At 46.6% G+C, this 17,812-nt stretch overlaps 1 protein-coding gene across 2 annotated transcripts in view; it reads right to left on the bottom strand.

Annotated features, from left to right (window-relative positions):
* The window catches only part of USP7 (ubiquitin specific peptidase 7), a 38,660-nt gene extending 24,494 nt beyond the window's left edge, over positions 1–14,166 (bottom strand). The window contains exons 1-6 of one of the 2 annotated variants that reach the window (XM_040459055.1): positions 14,052–14,166; positions 9,079–9,183; positions 8,152–8,327; positions 3,013–3,211; positions 946–1,084; positions 3–91 (exon numbers count right to left, since the gene is read on the bottom strand). In XM_040459055.1, coding sequence (XP_040314989.1) covers positions 3–91; positions 946–1,084; positions 3,013–3,098 — 314 coding nt within the window. In that variant the 5' untranslated portion in view covers positions 3,099–3,211; positions 8,152–8,327; positions 9,079–9,183; positions 14,052–14,166. The remainder of the gene's footprint in view (positions 1–2; positions 92–945; positions 1,085–3,012; positions 3,212–8,151; positions 8,328–9,078; positions 9,184–14,051) is intronic. The other variant, XM_040459054.1, reaches the window with a different exon arrangement.
* Between the last annotated feature and the right edge of the window lie 3,646 nt (positions 14,167–17,812).

The following is a 17,812-nucleotide window of genomic DNA, read 5'->3' as shown; positions in this document are numbered from 1 at the left end:
ACGCAACTCCATGGGGAGCATCCGCCTGTACAAAGACTTCAAAAGTAACTTTGTCATCATCTATAAATCCTTTCTCAGGATCAGTCACTTCCTATAAAAAATAAAAATATCCAACTTGCATAAGAACACAGGGACGCGTGCTACATTCCAAAGAGACAATTACCCTCACACCCTCTGCATGTTAGAGGAAAAGACTGCTTTTTCAAACACCCAAATCGGGCTTCTGGTTTTGCAGTGTTTTGACTGGTTTTAAATAGTGTCCTCTGAACAAAACCAGCAAAAGCATGGTTCCTCTTGGAGGCATCTGGGAAGTCCCGGGGAGCCCCTCGCCAGGGCACAGGCTGGAAGGAACGCGCACCTGCTCACAGGAGCAGGGCCTGGAGAGCCCAGCAGGATGCCCCCTTAAAAAACCTGCCCTGGTTTCCACTTCTGCAGAAAGCAGCCAAGGGACACCTGGCTGACTCAGTCGGTTAAGCGTCCGACTTCAGCTCAGGTCACGATCTCAAGGTTTGTGAGTTCGAGCCCCACAGAGGGCTCTGTGCTGACAGTTTGGAGCTCGGAGCCTGCTTCGGATTTTGCGTCTCCTTCGCTCTTTCTCCCCGTCCCTTGCTCGCGCACTCGCGCACTCTTTCTCTCTCTCAAACTTAGTGGGGAACTGATGAGGGTACATGAAACCAGGCCTAGCTCAGGGAAGCGCCCCCTTTTAAAGGAGATTCGGCCTGTTGGGAAAGCTAGGAACTACCTTACGGACGTCCGACAAAGAGCTGAGACTCAAGCCCTGTCTGCTGGCTGCTTCAAAACCTCAGCTTGCAAACTGGAGAGATCACATTTTCACAGACACCTGTTCACCTGATAGAGCAAACATTCTCACTGCGAACAGAAGGATCTGCAGAATGAAGAAGGAACGCTGCTCAGGTCAGTCAGTGTAATGGCACGGTTACTTACGCTCCAGGCCATGAAATTGGAGAAGCCCCAGTCATTCTCTTTGTGGAAGAACAAGTGGCTGATGCGTCGACTGAAGGACTTCTCGTCGTCTCTGTAATTTATTATCTTCAGCACAGCTTGTGCATGGCAAGACCACGACCTGGTCAAAGAGAACCTAAGCCTCAGGTGACCCACTTAACTGACGTTTACACATTGTTTCAAAACAGAGCATGTGAAAATTCCCACATTTTTTCCCGTCCTTCTATTTGGGAAGGTGGAGTGGGGGGACACATTTACCTTTAATGAAGAAAGAAGCTAAAAGGGGTCGAGGAACCCCCCCCCCCCACAGTGTGGACTGTACTGATTTGACCCATGGGTTGTTTTTGTTTTGTTCTGTTTTTTTAAGTAGGCATTGAGCTCAACGCAGAGCTCAATACAGAGCCCAACGCAGGGCTTGAACTCATGACCCTGAGATCAAGACCTGAGCTGAGATCAAGAGTCAGACGTTTACTGACTGAGCCACCCAGGTGCCCCGAGCCATGGTCTTACTTTAATTTTTACAAGTTTTTTTTTAGGTCAGTTTTTTTTTTATTGGTATCAATAAAATACAGTTTCTGAACTTTAGATACTGGCCTTTAGAGTCTGTAAGAGACTAGCTTCTGGTCAGACAGTGGTTCTGGTATCTGGGTTGGGTGTTGGGTGAAAACACAAGAGCTCCCCTCCAGGAGCCCCCGGGAGCTCTGAGCAGGGGCGCCTAGTCACAGCCACAGCCCGGGCTGCAGTCAGGCTGGGGGCGGGTCACAACAGAGCCTCTGGATCTGTGCACAAAAACCGAACGGACGCAGCCCTTTAAAGGGCCACTGGGGGCTCGGAGCCACAGCAGAGCCACACACAGCAGAGTTTCCAGAGAGCTCTGAAGTGACAGCAGTGCAGGCCCAGTATGGGCACTCCTGTCTGCCCAGGCTGCCTGCTCCAGGGACGGACGGCTCACCGCGTTCCCAAACTACTGTCAGGCCCAAATTGTCTGTTAGGCTAAAATGTAGCCTCAATACTCACCGGAAATCAGATCAGAATGTGAACACAGGAAGGAAAATTTTAACCTATATACAGGCCCTGGCTGCAGCACAGAATTGGCCTGGCAGTTTACTTAAACATCCACGTAAAAAAGAAAAATGTAACGGACTGTGTTCCCTGGAGCTTGGACAGAGCAGCCAAGGCCAGTGCCCCTGTGGCCCTCTGGGGACCAGCCTTCACTGAGAGGTCTAAAGGGCCACAATCTGGGGGTGGCAGGGAGCCTGGACAGACGTGGGCCAAGGAAGCAGCCTTCTCACAGATTCCTCGATATGGGAGGAGAAGGACACAGTAACAAAGTGATCTGGGACCCTTTCAAACAATGTCAACTAAGCTTCTGATATACGCTGACCGGTGACAGTTTTTAATTAAGGGAAGAATCAAGGTATTGAGGATCTATCAATAGGTAGAAAACGTGAAGCCTCTGATCTTTGTTTTCATCTGAATAAAGGGACCATAAACACTTTTCCTAATCTGAAGACATTTTACTACATAGTCCTTTTTAAGAATTGTAAGAACAAAACAGTTTCTCTAAAATAAGCTGGGGAGGCCCACGTGGTAAAACCCTCAAAGGATGTTTTAATCCAAACTCTCTGAATAACACACAGGAGCTGGTTAACACAACAATGCCGAGAGGCCTCCAGACCTGAGGAATGTTCCTTAGCTACAGTTTTCCCCTCAGGCACTTACTGGTAGAATAATTAAACCTGGTAATCCAGTAGTCAGCTAGTCCAGATGGACCCTGATTCCGTGTTCCCTGGGCGGGCAGATTCTAATACCTGAACCTCAGTGTCTTGTTTGCAAGAAAAACATACACCTTTTCTAGCTTGGAGAGAATACCTACCATTGAGTTTTAAAGAGAGAAATGTAGTTCATCTAATGTAAAATCAGAGGGCTATGTAGAGGCAGCAAGGAAAGGCAAAAGTTTTAAACTCAAAGAGGCCGATCAGACTGAGCCTCCAATCACGGAGCATAACTATTTGTGGGTTCGTAATGGCATCATTTAAACTGTCTTACGTGGAATCAGATTCAGCATTGCACTGGAGAAAGAATCCTACGCTTTTTTGGTGTGGTCTGTCTGGATAAAAGCGTGGCATCACCATAATCTTCCACGGCAGATTTCGCACAAAACACGGAGGGCTAAGGACCGACTCACTCAGTCTGCTGAAGCGCTCGACAGTGAACTGAAAGGTTGCCTCGGAGCGCCAACTCGTGTCTGCAAGAAAAGGCCGTGTCAGTCACAGGGCTCGGGCGTCGTGAGACCACACCTGACAGCCGACAACCGTGGGACCCGCGCGGGACAACCAACCACGTCGGGGAGCCGTCCGCACAACTGCGACCTAACCGCTAGAGCCTAACTCTTGGGAAAATGAGAGCATGGCACCTAGAAGAGGGAGGGGACACGCCATTTGTGTGTGAACGATATCCAAATCCCAGAGGGCTACCGACACACCCCTGCCTGCCCTCCTAGATTCCAGAGCTGGGCCTGTAAGAACGTCTACTCTACCCTCGAGCCCCGAAATTGCCAAGTCCTCCCTGGTGAGTGGACAGGCCCTGCAGAGAAGGCCCGGGGCGGCCGTGGGACAGCTGCTCAAGGTCAGGGCGCGCGGAGGAAAAGCGGAGGGCGGACTCAGGCCAAGTCAAGTCTGGAGAAAGGAAGGGGAGGGGGCATTGCACCCGCAGGCTCACCAGGCCCCGAGGGGGCAGAACAGTCTTTCCCGCTGTTCTAGAGACAACACTGCTGAGAAGTTAGCCCCAAACAAACGTTAACATCATCAGTTCACAGTTTCTGTGAAATACCAGCCTGGACTCCCTAGGGGGAATAATTTATAGAGAAAGAAACCGGTATTCTTCTCAACACGAATGGTAAAAATTGTTCAATTTACTCAACAAGACATGAAGGCCATGTACAGAACTAAGGTTTCCTCCAATAGAAAGCAATATATTGGTAGAGTGCCTCTTAGCAGACTTTCAATTACAAGTCACACTTTAGAATTCCACCCTTTGCCCATGGTGACTGTTCATTTACAAGTGACTCAGGCTCACAGGACACCTGCGGCCCCCCGCCCCCAACTGCTGTCTATATGGTGCTTCTCAAACTCTTGGGGAGTGGCAGCCTCCCAAGGCTGCCCCGCCACCCTTACTGACCGGCACTTTTACGAGACATCAGAAAGCTGCCACAGCAAGGTCAAGTTGCCATACAAGCTTCTAAACGCTTTCTCTCACTTTCGGTGCCTATCTGGTTGGAGACGGGGTACAGTTCACAGACTGGCAGGGGAACGAGGGCCACGATGTGAAAAGCCACCACTGGCGTATGCAAGAATCAAAGGTGCGTGGAAGGCTTTTTCTGGTGTGGCAGCGGGGGCTATTTTGCCATCCTTGCCCCCCAGGCTCCTGACGCACAAGAGGAGACTCTCGGGCTCGGGGAAGGGCATGTTCGGAAGAACAACATGCCGCCTTCCTTCACCCTTCTGTCTCCTAACTTCGAAGACAACCAAACGCTCAGGACAGAGACTTCTCAGGGTACAGAGACTGCTTGCGTTTGTGACTGTCTGAATTTGTTCCTAAGAAAACATGTCCATCAATCCTCATGAGAGGGTAGTATTCTTTACCAAAGAAATAAGAACCAAGAGGAAATGCGACAGTTAGCACTCACACCTTCTTTTCACACTCTTCATCCGCAATTGTTCTGCTACACACAACCCTGCTCAGCAGACCGCAGAGGCTCTCTGAGAGGAAGAGCGGCTGAACAGGGGGGGTGTCCGTCTGAGAGATGCAGTATTTACTCCAGCTTCTTGAGGTGGCAGATACGACCCTAATCCCTCTGAGGGACCAAAGTACCAAAAAGCCAAGAAATGTGTTCTAATGTCTAGGAATGGCACAGGAAACACGTGGGCCACTATTTCAAAGACACAAATCACACGTGCGCAGCACTTAAATCCTGCAAGGTAGGCAAGGGCAGGGGTTCTAGAAGTCCCACTTCACAGATGAGGAAAACTGAGGCTCGCTGAGATTACGTGGTTTTATCTTATCTGAGGTGTTTTACAAAATGACCACAGTGGGTTTCAGTACCCATGATCTGTGCGCCCTGAACAGTGACCTTGCCTCTGGTTTGTAAAATGCCATGTTCTGAAGTTTAACATACCCCTCGCAAGGCAGAGCCCAATAAAACTGGGCTCTTTGTGGAGACCAAAGAACTGCAATCAACCAAATAAAAGTCACCAGAGGGCACACACTCATGGGACCTAAAGAGCTCAACTTCACAAAGTCCTGCCTCTCTTGTAACTCACTTACTTGTTTTCAGAAACAATTCAACCCATTGTAGGATTAGATTTTTATATAGACAAAATGGAAATGTATCATAAATGCTTTCTCCATCCCAAACTTCAGCCCAAATTCGAAGTTGATCTTAAATACGCAACAGAACCAACCAGAACTCTGCATGGCACTGAGACTGCAAGATGGCAAGCCCTTCCTTCAGAGGCAGAAGCAGCAGCCAGGAGCCAGTGCCTGCAGCCATCCTGCCTCACAGAGCTCAGCTCACACGTGCATTTATACACTCCATGTGAGATTCCGCCTCGCATTCAAGGCATATCCTTAGGACAGACTTGTTTCTGAAATATGCTAGGAGACTTCATGAGAATAAAAATGTTGCCCTGTGGTTCTCAACTCTTCATAACCAATTGAATTAATTGAAAAACTACATTATATACCAAAAGATAAGGGCGGGGGGGGGGGGGTCTACAAAAAAGTAGAGCAGACTTGAAACCCATCTCTGGCAGAAAGGCCTGGCCTGATGACAGTCCCATGAGGAATTAAAGGAGACCTAAATGTCTTCACCCGAGAAGACAGGTGAAAAGTACTCAAAAGTCCTATTTTCGCAACTTCCCTGTGTCTATAACTTCACGATTAAAAACATGTTTACATGGGGCGCCTGGGTGGCTCAGTCGGTTGAGTGACCGACTTTGGCTCAGGTCATGATCTCGCGGTCTGTGAGTTCGAGCCCCGTGTCGGACTCTGTGAGGACAGCCAGAAGCCTGGAGCCTGCTTCTGATTCTGTGTCTCCCTCCTTCTATGCCCCTCTCCCGCTCATGCTCTGTCTCTGTCTCAGAAATAAACATAAAAAAAAAAAAATTAAAAACATGTTTACGGCAGTGCACTTGGGAATCTGGAGGGTGCCCTGCATCCTGCGGAATTAGTTTTCGTCCAGGGACTTTGTAACCCGCCTCAATGCCGCCGTCAGCGCATTAATGCATTACTGTGCATCTGCGTTTACTGTCAAGGACAGGACGACAAAGCTCCCACTCCCTGCTGTCATCACACCTCCTCAGCCCGAAAACCTGGGGAGCCATCACCTCCACTCGTGCCTCCCACAGCAGCACTGGCTGTCATCGAAGCGGCCACCACGCCCATTCGTACCCCAACCTTATCTTCACAGGACAGAGGCCTGGGGTACAACTGCATGAAAAAGGTAAAGGAAGATACAGGACTTTGTTCTGTTTTGTTTAAATCAGAAGGCTGGCCTACAGAGTCTCCAAATGGCACCCTTGCGGTAAACTTATCAAACCTCAATTTTTCATTTTTTGCCAAGTCCCAGTTAATACCCAGAAATTACTTTTGTTTCACGGGTACCAACAATCTCTATTTGCAGAGGCTATATTTGCTCTAAAACTTCTTGCTGTCATCTATGGAAAAAACTAAGCAAGAAACTAAAATCAAAGTAGAATAGGTAGGTGTAACCAGAAAATTATTCTAATTCTTGTCCAAGTTCCACAGTAACATGATTTTTTTTTTTTACCATCCTATTTGGGCGGGGCGGGGGGGGGGGAGAGAGAAAAAAAAAGATTTTATTTTTGAAGTAGTCTCTACAGCCAACGTGGGGCTCGAACTCACAACCCCGAGATCAAGTGTCGAACATTTTGCTAAGCCAGCCAGGTGCCCCTAACAGGATTTTTACATGCTCTTTGTCTCAAGCAAACACCTGTCCATCTGTGCTGTCAGCCACTCAACTTTTATGTAGGAAACCTCCCCCTCTGCCCAGTAGATCACTCTAATCCAGCGTTTCCCAGATTGTGTGCCCCACTTTACGATGTTAGAAGGAGATTCCAGAAAGGGGGTTCTAAAGTTCAGTCTTGGGGAATCATTAGCAAATCTTCTGGAGAAAGATGTTAGGGTGCTGACGGTCCAGAGGTCCTCTGCAATGCAGACCCTTGCTTGGCCCAGCGCCCCTGAAAGTTCCTGGACTCAGCCCCTCTCACCACATGCTAACGTCCTGCAGAAGAGGGTTTCAAAGCACTTATCACGACTGGGAAAATGCTGCCCTAAACTAATTCTACTCCTAGAACCAGAACCATCTCCCTCCCGCTCTTTACCATTAAAGAGATACAATCTTTTCACTCTCTTAGCCTGGACCTTTCAAAACACACCTCAAATCCCCAACTGGGAAGGCCGTGCAACTGAAGACCACACTCTGCTTTCTCCTGTAATGTTCCCAAGTGGTAACTCACCACAGGAATATTTCTACTTTTAGGTTCTATGGTTTGGCACCATTATTTACTACCACTAATTTAGTAGTAAAATTTGCCTCAAAAGGAAAGGGGTTTTATGTACGTTGTGGAGACCGAGGCAATCCGGCAACCTGGACTTCCGGAGACATCTAGCAATGCAGAGCCATTTCTGGTTGTCGGGGCTACAGGGAGCGAGGATTATGGGTGGGATGGCATTGGCATCCTATCACACAGAGGACTGCCCCGCAACAAAGAATGATCGGCCCAAAAAGGCAACAGCGCCACCAAGGTTGAGAACCTGCCCTTCATCTACATCTGCACCTCCTCCCAAGCCCTCCCCAAAAGCACTGGCAGAAATATTCATTTGGAATTGCTCTGTGGAACTAGACAGGGAGCTTGCTGCCTGAGGTGGGCCAGTAACCGCTCTGCAAGTGACTGGAACCCACCTCTAACTCACACCTGGCACATCTGGCCTGGTCACACCTTCCCAACTGCGCTCACCAAAGCACTTTTGGCATCTCAGGTGTCTGAAATTAAACCAAGAGCCCAGCAACCAAAGAGACCACACCCACACCGTTGCCCTTGATCTACGGTGGAAAGCGCACTCCACAGGTAACAAAGCAGCGGGGTTCAGACCACGCCTCTTTACCTTCCTCAGATATTGCCTCAGCCAGCTGCCAGGGGGTAAACCGCACTGTGAGAGAACTCTCAACTACGGCTGCAGTTTCTCATGGAGGCTGAACTTTTGGCAGGAGGTCTGAACAGCAGTCCTTCTGGTGGTGCAGCCCGTGACTGACGGTTTCTTTCAACTGCCCCGTTACTCCCCTGGGAAGGACACAACCCTCATGAGGATTGATGGACATGCTTTTGACAGAACATGGTTTCATATTACACTGCAAGATTCCAGGGACTGCATAAAGTGATTACTGGCTGCTACCGTCTCATGATTTTGACCTTGCAAATAAAAGTATAGGTCACATATCTGACAAATTATAAAGAAGAAATAGCCTCGAAAGAAATGGATTTCCTGGGCACAAAATGTCCATGCATACACATATGCAAACGCTTTTTGCATAGAGAATATAGACCAAAAGTTAGTGTGGGAGAATGAAGCCCAAAGCTCGATTCTGATTTTCACACCTATTGGGAGTAGGGAGGGATTTTCGGCTACAGACAACTGATATACACACTACAGTAAGAATGCAATGGAAAGCCAAGTTCCAATGTCTAGAAGTATCTTGCTGCAAACAAAAAGGAAAGGAGAGTAAGGTACACTAAGATACACTTGTTCTGAGCGCTAACAGTGGTGGGGAAATGGCAAGCCTGAGTAAATACCCATCTATCACAGACTTCTGTACTGAAACCTTCTCTCCTGGGCTGAGGAGAACCAACTTACCCTGAAATTTGTAGGTAGTCTTAAAATTCAAAACCAAAACAGGTTCCTCAATTTTCCTCAGATACAAACCTCCTGAAAACTAGCTACTCCTAAGAAACTCACAAGTACTCAAGGAAGAACTCTATAGCACATCCAGTTGTGTTTCTGCCCATTGCAAGTAAACAAACCACATGTACTCACCATCCTCCATATCTTCCTCTGTGTTGTTGTGCCCATCACTCATGGCTACATTCCCGTTGATAACAGGGTTTTGAGTAATTCTTGGTGGATCATCTGTATCTCCAGCTTTAAAGAAAACAAAGAAATTCCATGGTTTTTACCCTCCAATCTTGGATTAAATAAAAACACATTTTTTGTACTTTTGATGATTGTCAGTCACTAGTATGTTCCAAGTGTGCCATAATAAACATACTCTAACCCAAAAGGTATTTACTAGTATGTTTACTAAATAAATATGAATTTTGGTTGTTTTCAAAATGCTAAATGGGATGCAATCACTCTACCACATTTGTTCCATTTGCACTATGTTGAGATAGCCTTCATACTCATTAAAACTCAACCCCAGAGAAAATACTGTTGAGCTTACTAAATATATACACAGCAGTGTGCATTAGAATGTTCTACCACATGTCAACGCTTTAAAACATCAAATTGTGTCTCTCAAAGTATCACAGGGCAGTTACTGTAATAATTAAAAACTATAAATCCACACAAAAACCAGAACTGGAGGGACTGGAAGTTGGGGGAGGGGGTAGAGGGTGTGTGAAAGGGGGTCCCTAGAAGGACTGGCATTTATTAAGAGTCTGGAAGGGATTGAGAAACACATAAAAAGGTTTTGTCATTCTAAATGCTTGCTGAAATCTGGCTTGACAAACATTTACACATAATCAAAGGCACGGATGCAAAACTTCGAAGCAAGGAGTGGCAAATATAGGGTGTAAATGCCAAATGTAACATTCTCATCCTATTTATGCACAATCTTCTTACTTTGACATAGGTCCTTGTCTTAAAAGAAAAAAAAAAACAAAAAAACAAAAAAACAAAACACTATGTCAAGATTTGGGATTTAAATAGCCTCCACTGGCCAAAAGGGTCATACACCATGTGTAAACCCTCTCCATCCTCCACATGTCATGTCACTGCAACTAATGCGGGCCCCCATATGTTGCCTGTACACGTTCTGATCTAAATTAGCAGTCTCAGCTACAAACAGGAGATGTGGTTTTGAAAAGCGCTACTTAAGTGTGCCCTAGTCTTGCGACAGGTCTCCCCCATCAGCGGTCAGTCTGATTCAGCACCACGGACAGCACCCTCGCCATTCCCCTCTAGACACTCTCCCAAACCCCCAACTATCCGATCACATCCGTCAAAGAATCTCTGGATATAAACCATGCTTTTCCCCTTACACATCTCAAAGCACACCTTCAAAATCCTTGGAGGCCAAGAGACTGATATTACCACCCAAATCTGTATCACTTCAATCCTGATATTCTTTAACTATCAATATATATACACTTCAATTAACAATTGTGCTAAAGGTATTTTTAAAAACAAACACATATACATTTTTAAACTGGTCTCGACCACCACACCCTGACAAAAACCTGGGATGGGTGGGGGAGAAGGACAAATTCTTGTTTGCTCTTGCTTATAATTACCTCAAAGTCTAAAAACTCTTAAAACATATGTGCTTAAAAAATCAACATGAAAAATCAGGTACTTTGAAACGTCTTTCATCCCACATTTATCCTCCTAAATTAACATCTAACCATGATTAAAAATATTTTATGAGGAAAAACACCTATGAAGGAAGGCCTATGAAATAAATTCTGGCACATTCTACCGACAGAATATTATACAGCAGTTTTCTCTTAAAGGTTCTCAATGTACCTAAATGTAAAGCTCTCTAAGCTATGTTAAGTTAAAAAAAAAAATTTAAAGATACCAAGCAATAAATGTTATCACACACAACCTCGGTTATAAAAGAGACAGTCTGTTGGAATAAGAATGGATAAATTCTCATTTCCCCTTCCACGACAAACACTGGAAGGACACACAAACACACAACTAGAGGTCCTGCAGGAGGAGCAGCAGTGGGATGTACACACACACACACACACACACACACACACACACACACACACATCACACCAACGCACTGTCTTACAGTAACTTGCTCCACGTATGCCTCTATTTTAATTTAGTTCCTTGTTTCAAAATCTGTCCCACTACAGGTGCCTTAGGTTTTTAATGTTTGTTTATTTTTTAATATTTATTTTTGAGAGAGAGAGACACAGACAAAGCACAAACGGGGAGGGGCAGACAGAGAGACAGACACAGAATCCCAAGCAGGCCCCAGGCTCCGAACTGTCAGCACAGACCCCGATGCGGGGCTCGAACTCATGAACTGTGAGATCATGACCTGAGCCAAAGTCGGACTCTTCACCAACTGAGCCACCCAGGCGTCCCTAAAATATGATTTTTAATGCACAAAAGCACAAACAAATCATCTCTGTATACAAAACAGAGCATCACACTTAAAAACTAGGGTGATGGGTAAATATAAGCAGTCTGCACTACTGTAGGTCACAGAATTCGACAAGTGATTCATAATCCCAAAGATTCTTTTTCTTTTACTTCTTAAAAAAATTTTTTATTTATTTTTGAGACAGAGAGAGACAGAGCATGAACGGGGGAGGGTCAGAGAGAGAGAGAGGGAGACACAGAATCTGAAGCAGGCTCCAGGCTCTGAGATGTCAGCACAGAGACCACCGACGCAGGGCTCGAACTCAAAAACTGGGAGATCATGACCTGAGCCGAAGTCGGACACTCAACCGACTGAGCCACCCAGGCGCCCCAATAAAGCCAAAGATTCTGACATCTAAGCGAATTCAGATTATAGCTGAAACAAGGTATCTTTAAGGGTTTTGGTGACTTGAAATAGAGTATTTCTCACCAGAGTTATGGCAATAATAAAAATCAAGATCAAGTCAAAAGATCTATGGCTTACCTCCACAGCACTTTACTATATGTACAGTGTGGGAAGATAAATAAATCGGGTCACGGTTTTGCAGAAGCAGGATTAACTACAATGTGACAACTGATGAAAGGCTAGTAATTTATAAACAAGGGATCCCATCCTTGTGTTAGTAAGATGGGATTTCTCTGCCACAGGCCCCTAAAGGCAAAGTAAATAGAGTTCTACTTTTGAACCGGGTTCTCCTGAGCAGTACACCTCACCTTTTCACACACCAACTTACACATTTGTGCTGGGCTCACCCACTTGCTCTTTTCCACCCTCCAAAAGCATGGAGATGCTAGTCTAAGCCAGTGGCTGTGAAATGACAAAAAGTCCCTGGCTGGTCCACCACGGATAGGAGAAACTTGACCAACGACAGGCCCCGTGAAGCTCCCAACCAAGTGCCATGGGGCCTTGGTAAAAAAGTTGACAACTCAAGTCTAGCTCCTAAGGGACTGAATATATCCAGTTAAAAAAAGCTCCTCATAAATGAGCTGGTTCAGCAAGAGGATTAAAAATTTAATTAAGATACAGTAAATCCCTGGACCTGAATTCAACGATGAAAGCAAGCCCACAAAAACTCTATACTAGGCTTCCAGAATTATCTTAAATACTGAGTCTGCTTTCATTATCATCAAAGAAGTTTAAGATTGGGGTGTGTATCTATTGATCACCACATATAAAGTGATCCTGTTCCTGAATTTTAGATACCATCTAATTGGAATTTTCCCTTATGTGTCAACTCTCATTTGGCCAAACATGAACTACAGCACTAATATTTTGACAGACATGGTCTCAAATAACATTGGGGACATGTGGCAAGCACCGGTGACAATATGCAATGCCTCAAATAGAAAGACAAAAGTTCCCTAATGTGCCAAATATCTGTAGGGGTGGGGTGGGGTGTGGAGGAGGAGTTATCATTTGAAAATGTATTTATGAGACTCAAATACAATCGAAGATCATTTCCATTACTTGTGACTGGTTAACCTTGCGATGACAAACCCTGTGGTAAGCACCCAAGGCACAATTTATACATATACATATACATATATTTTAACATGTGTAACAAGGGGCACAAAATGCCTTTTCTAAAGACTAGAAACACACAAAAGGCTAGCTTGGCTGGTTACGAAGCCTATATATCTCCTCCTGTTACTGAGGCGGCCATGCTTGTACTCTGCATCCCTTCCCACAGACTTCCACTTGTGAGGTCATAACACAGAACACTGGCCGACTGCTATGGAAATGATGTGGTGCTAACTCAGCATCTCAATCTCACTCCTGGATGAAGTAACAGACAAAGCAGAATTTCAATTTGTGTTTTTGACATTTTCTGTCACCTCACAAAAATTACTCAAGCCTCTCCCCAAAAGGGGGGGTGGGGCAGAGAACCACCACAGTAAAACCTCAGAGCCTTCCAACTAAGAGGTGTATACTGCCACCAGGTGGTGCGTCAGCCGCAAAGATAGAGCCACACCTCCGACTCAGTCTCCGCTCAGGCCCCAGATTCCCCCTCAAACTTTTCAACTAGTGATTACAACTCAGTGGGCAAAACCACAGCGCAGTTAAGAGGCCAGAATATATGGAGTGCCAACGCAGAGCACACGCTCTCAACTCCGGGCCCACTGGTTCGCCTGGAATTCCAAGGCAAAAGCCATCTGGTTTCTGCTTAGTCCGCCTCCCCTCATCTCCTCTCCAGACCCTGAACCCATTTTATTTTATTTATTTATTTTTTCAACGTTTATTTATTTTTGGGACAGAGAGAGACAGAGCATGAACGGGGGAGGGGCAGAGAGAGAGGGAGACACAGAATCGGAAACAGGCTCCAGGCTCTGAGCCATCAGCCCAGAGCCCGACGCGGGGCTCGAACTCACGGACCGCGAGATGGTGACCTGGCTGAAGTGGGACGCTTAACCAACTGCGCCACCCAGGCGCCCCCGGAACCCATTTTAAACATTATCACTGAAGCAGAGGTTATCACGGTAAATGAGAACACGGGTATCTTTCTGCATAATGATTTCTTAATTAGCAATCCCCAATGTATTTCAGAAGGACAGTTTAGAAACATTGGTACTACTGGTTCTAGAAATCCATCAGCATCTAAAGATCCCCATCTGAACTCCCAAGTCACCTTCTCGTCCAAGCTTGTGGTTCCCCGCCATGTCCGCATGGCTCAGCAGCAGAGTCTGCTGGGGCTGGAGCCAGGACGGTTCTCTCATCCACATCAGAGTGATGCATAGAATCTCTAGGAACTCCACCTCAACATTCTTTTTTTCAAAGCCCCTCCCCCTCCCCAAAATTCTTGGGTGTCGGACAAGGAACATATTCAAGAAACCTCATCAACTTAGAGAATCACTCCCAAAAGGTAACAAGGTCCAGAAACAAAAAGCGGGTGTTAATGGGAAAAATGGAAGTCTGGGGTTTGGTTACTAGTTCCTTAGTTGCTGACATGGGCACACCGTACACAAACTACATCTTTCCTGTAAATCTAAAATTAATCCAAAATTAAAAGTTCACTTGAAAATAGACAAAACGGGGGTGCCTGGGTGGCTCACTCCACTGGGTGTCTGAATTTGGCTCAGGTCATGATCTCACGGTACGTGAGGTCAAGCGACACATCAGGCTCTGTGCTGACAACTCAGAGCCTGGAGCCTGTTTCGGATTCTGTCTGTCTGTCTGTCTCTCCCTCTCAAAAATAAATAAACATTAAAAGAGAGAGAGAGAGAGAGAAAATAGACAAAAGAGAAGACCCGTAAGCCTAAGAAGCAAGGAATGTAACTGATATTAAAGATATATATGGGAAATTTCAGCATGAAGCATCCACACCAGCATGCCAGAGATTCTCACACAATTAAAGATAGAAAAAGGTAGCCCGGAAGGGAGCTTGGGTCAGTGCTGGGGCAGGACCAGAAGAAACAGGATCTAAAGTTTGATGCAAGGGCGCCTGGGTGGCTCTGATGGTTGAGCGTCCGACCCCTGATTTTGGCTCAGGTCATGGTCATCGTGGCCCCAAGATGGGCTCCTCGCTGAAGGTGGAGCCTGCTTAAGATTCTCTCTCTCCCTCGGCCCCCTCTCCCATGCCCGCACATGCACACTCTCCCTCCCTCAAAATAAATAAATGCGGGCCCAGAGCAAACATTCTCAGGTGAAGACCACAAGTCCTCTTTAACATGGACCCACTGGCTTCGGGTTACAGCTGGATGTGAGGGGCACCGCTGCCAGGGGAACCCTGTCTGCATTCTCTGCTTTTCCTCCTCAAGACTGAGTCTGCCCACGTGGTCTGTCCTCAAGGAGAAATGCTCACCCCTTAGACAAACTAAAAGTTCACTGGAGCCCCCAAATAAGCCCAGAGGCACCAGTCAAGAAGAAATAAAGAAGGAAGAGGTCCTGAATAAAGTAAGACAACGCTATGGAAAGGCTGAATTTCTTTATGTGCTTTTTTAAGTGCCTACTCTCAACATGACCCGTACTCCTGCAAATTTCTATCAGATCAGGCTGATTCCATTCCTTATTAAACATACTGGGAGATTACAGAGTCACAATTACTATAAAAATAACAGAGATCCAAGGCACCTGGGTGGCTCAGTCATTTAAACGGCCAACTTTGGCTCAGATCATGATCTCATGGTTCGTCAGTTCCGCACTGGGCTCTCTCCTGTCAGCTAGGGAGCCAGCTTCCAATCCTGTCTCCCTCTCTCTGCCCCTTGCCCACTCACACTTGATCGTGCTCTCCCTCACACACACACACAAAAAACAAACATTAAAAAAAATTTTTTTTAGGAGTGCCTGGGTGGCTCAGTCGGTTAGAAGTTTCATGATCTCACAGTTCGTGGGTTCAAGCCCCACATCAGGTTCTGTGAGGACAGCTCAGAGCCTGGAGCCTGCTTTGGATTCTGTGCCTGCCTCCCTCCCCCCACCCCCGTGCCTCTCCCCGCACCCACACTCTGTCTCTTTCTCTCTCCCAAAAACAAACACTAAATGTTAAAACAATTTTTCTTTGATAAAAAGTAAAATAAAATAAAAAGAAAGAATAAAGATCCAATTCCCTTTACCCAGTTTCCCCTGGTACCATTTTGCAAAATCATAGCACTATGTAATTCAAAACCAGGACACTGGTGCCGAAGCAACATGCTAATCCTGTTCCTGTTCACTTGCAGTTGTAAGACACAAGTAGGTCTACGTGTCCAAGAGTCAAGACAGTGAATGGGTCCCACACAAGGACCCTTGGGTTGCCCTTTCACGGCCACACCCAGCTCCCAGTGTGCACCCCCCTTCCCACAACCCCCCGGCAACAACTAATCTCCATCCCCATATTTTTGTCATTTCAAGAATGTTACATAAATGGATGTGGCATACAACCTTTTGGAACATCTTCTGTCACTCAGCATAATTCCCTTGAGACTCAGGTCACCAACTGGTTTCTTTACATCGCTGAGTAGGATTCCACGGCAGGGACATACCATCTCACCTGCAAACAGCTGGGTTGTTTCCAATTTGAGGCTATTGGAAATAAAGCTGCTATAAACATTTTTGTGCAGGTCCTGGTTCTATTATTTACTTTTACTTTTGGGTTTCAAAGAATGAAATGCTGACAGCACCAAGGCAAGCAGTACAGGATGAAGATGGGCAAATAAGGACTCCTCCACTCCACTCCTAACATGAAGGAAGCCACTGTTTCATGCGCCCCCTTCCAGGTTTCCTCAAGGTTCATATACATGCACGTGTAACAACGTACGTGAAATTCTTCTGAACACAAAACGGTATTCACAGGGCACGAATAAACTAGAGCTACCCCAAGTCGGTGCACATAAATATGCGTATTAATTTAATTCTGAATAGCACCATACCATATCACGATTTATTCAACCATTCCCTGACAAGGACTGCCTCCAGTCGGGTTTTGTTTTTTGCCAACGAATGGTGCGACGATCTGTACTGTGACTTTAGTTGGGCTACGATTTAACACCAGGTAGTCTTTCTCAAACTCGTGGGACCCTTCCCCCCAAGTCATTATCCAAGCTCTTTCCAATGGCAATTAGTAACACATTAATCCTACTCCTGTTCACTTGCGCTAAGACACACGTAGGTCTGTGTGTCCACCAGACACACGGACACACCAAGACCCACAACGCTGCCAATTAATGCCCAGCAATACATCAGAACACCTGCGTCCTGCACTACGCTCACACGCTGTTCCGGAGAGCTCTTCCAACTCAGACACGGCTCCTTCACTCTTGCTTTGCAGAATTCAACCACAATTGACATCTTGACGTCCTGGTCCACAGCATGAATCCTAACGTACAGAACCTAGCTCTAAGTTCACCCGGAGGAGCAAAATGACAGCTGATAACTCAACAGGGAGACACAGAGGATGCACTCAGCACGACTGAGACAGAGAGTGCAGCCGCTGAAGTCTGGCTATACAGGGAGACAGAGCAGGTGACTCATCTGTGGGATCCAGCAAGTGGGGGTGGGGGTGGGCAGTCCCAAACAGCCCCCCCGTGTAGGGGCTGGGGAGGCGGGTGCTCCAAGGACATCCCCGGAATCAGGGACTCACAGGCCATGGTGAGATGGCATACTCCCTAAGAAACCAGAACCCCTAAGACCTGGGTAAGAGTCCGGGCAAACACGCAGCAGCGTGGGAAGCCTCAGCTGCTGTGGAGTCAATGCCAGGCCCTGTGGAGGATTCTTCTAAGGCAAGGCTGGGCCTCAGGCAGAACCATGGACCATCTCCAGGCCTTGAACAGAACCCGGAGGTCACAAGGGGGTGGCAATCAACCAAGGAGACACTAAAGGTGAGGACAGTGGGTCCCAATAACTCTGCAGCTGCAACTGGCCTCCTCTATTCCAGGACTCAGTGATTTCTAAAGGGACCCCCCCCCCCCACCACCG

Source organism: Herpailurus yagouaroundi, unplaced genomic scaffold (genome assembly GCF_014898765.1).
Source record: "Herpailurus yagouaroundi ecotype Mexico unplaced genomic scaffold, PumYag 222, whole genome shotgun sequence".
In the NCBI taxonomy this organism is placed as follows: Eukaryota; Metazoa; Chordata; class Mammalia; order Carnivora; family Felidae; genus Herpailurus; species Herpailurus yagouaroundi.
Note: the sequence above shows the minus strand (reverse complement) of the source record. Positions and strands in the feature narration are given on the sequence as shown.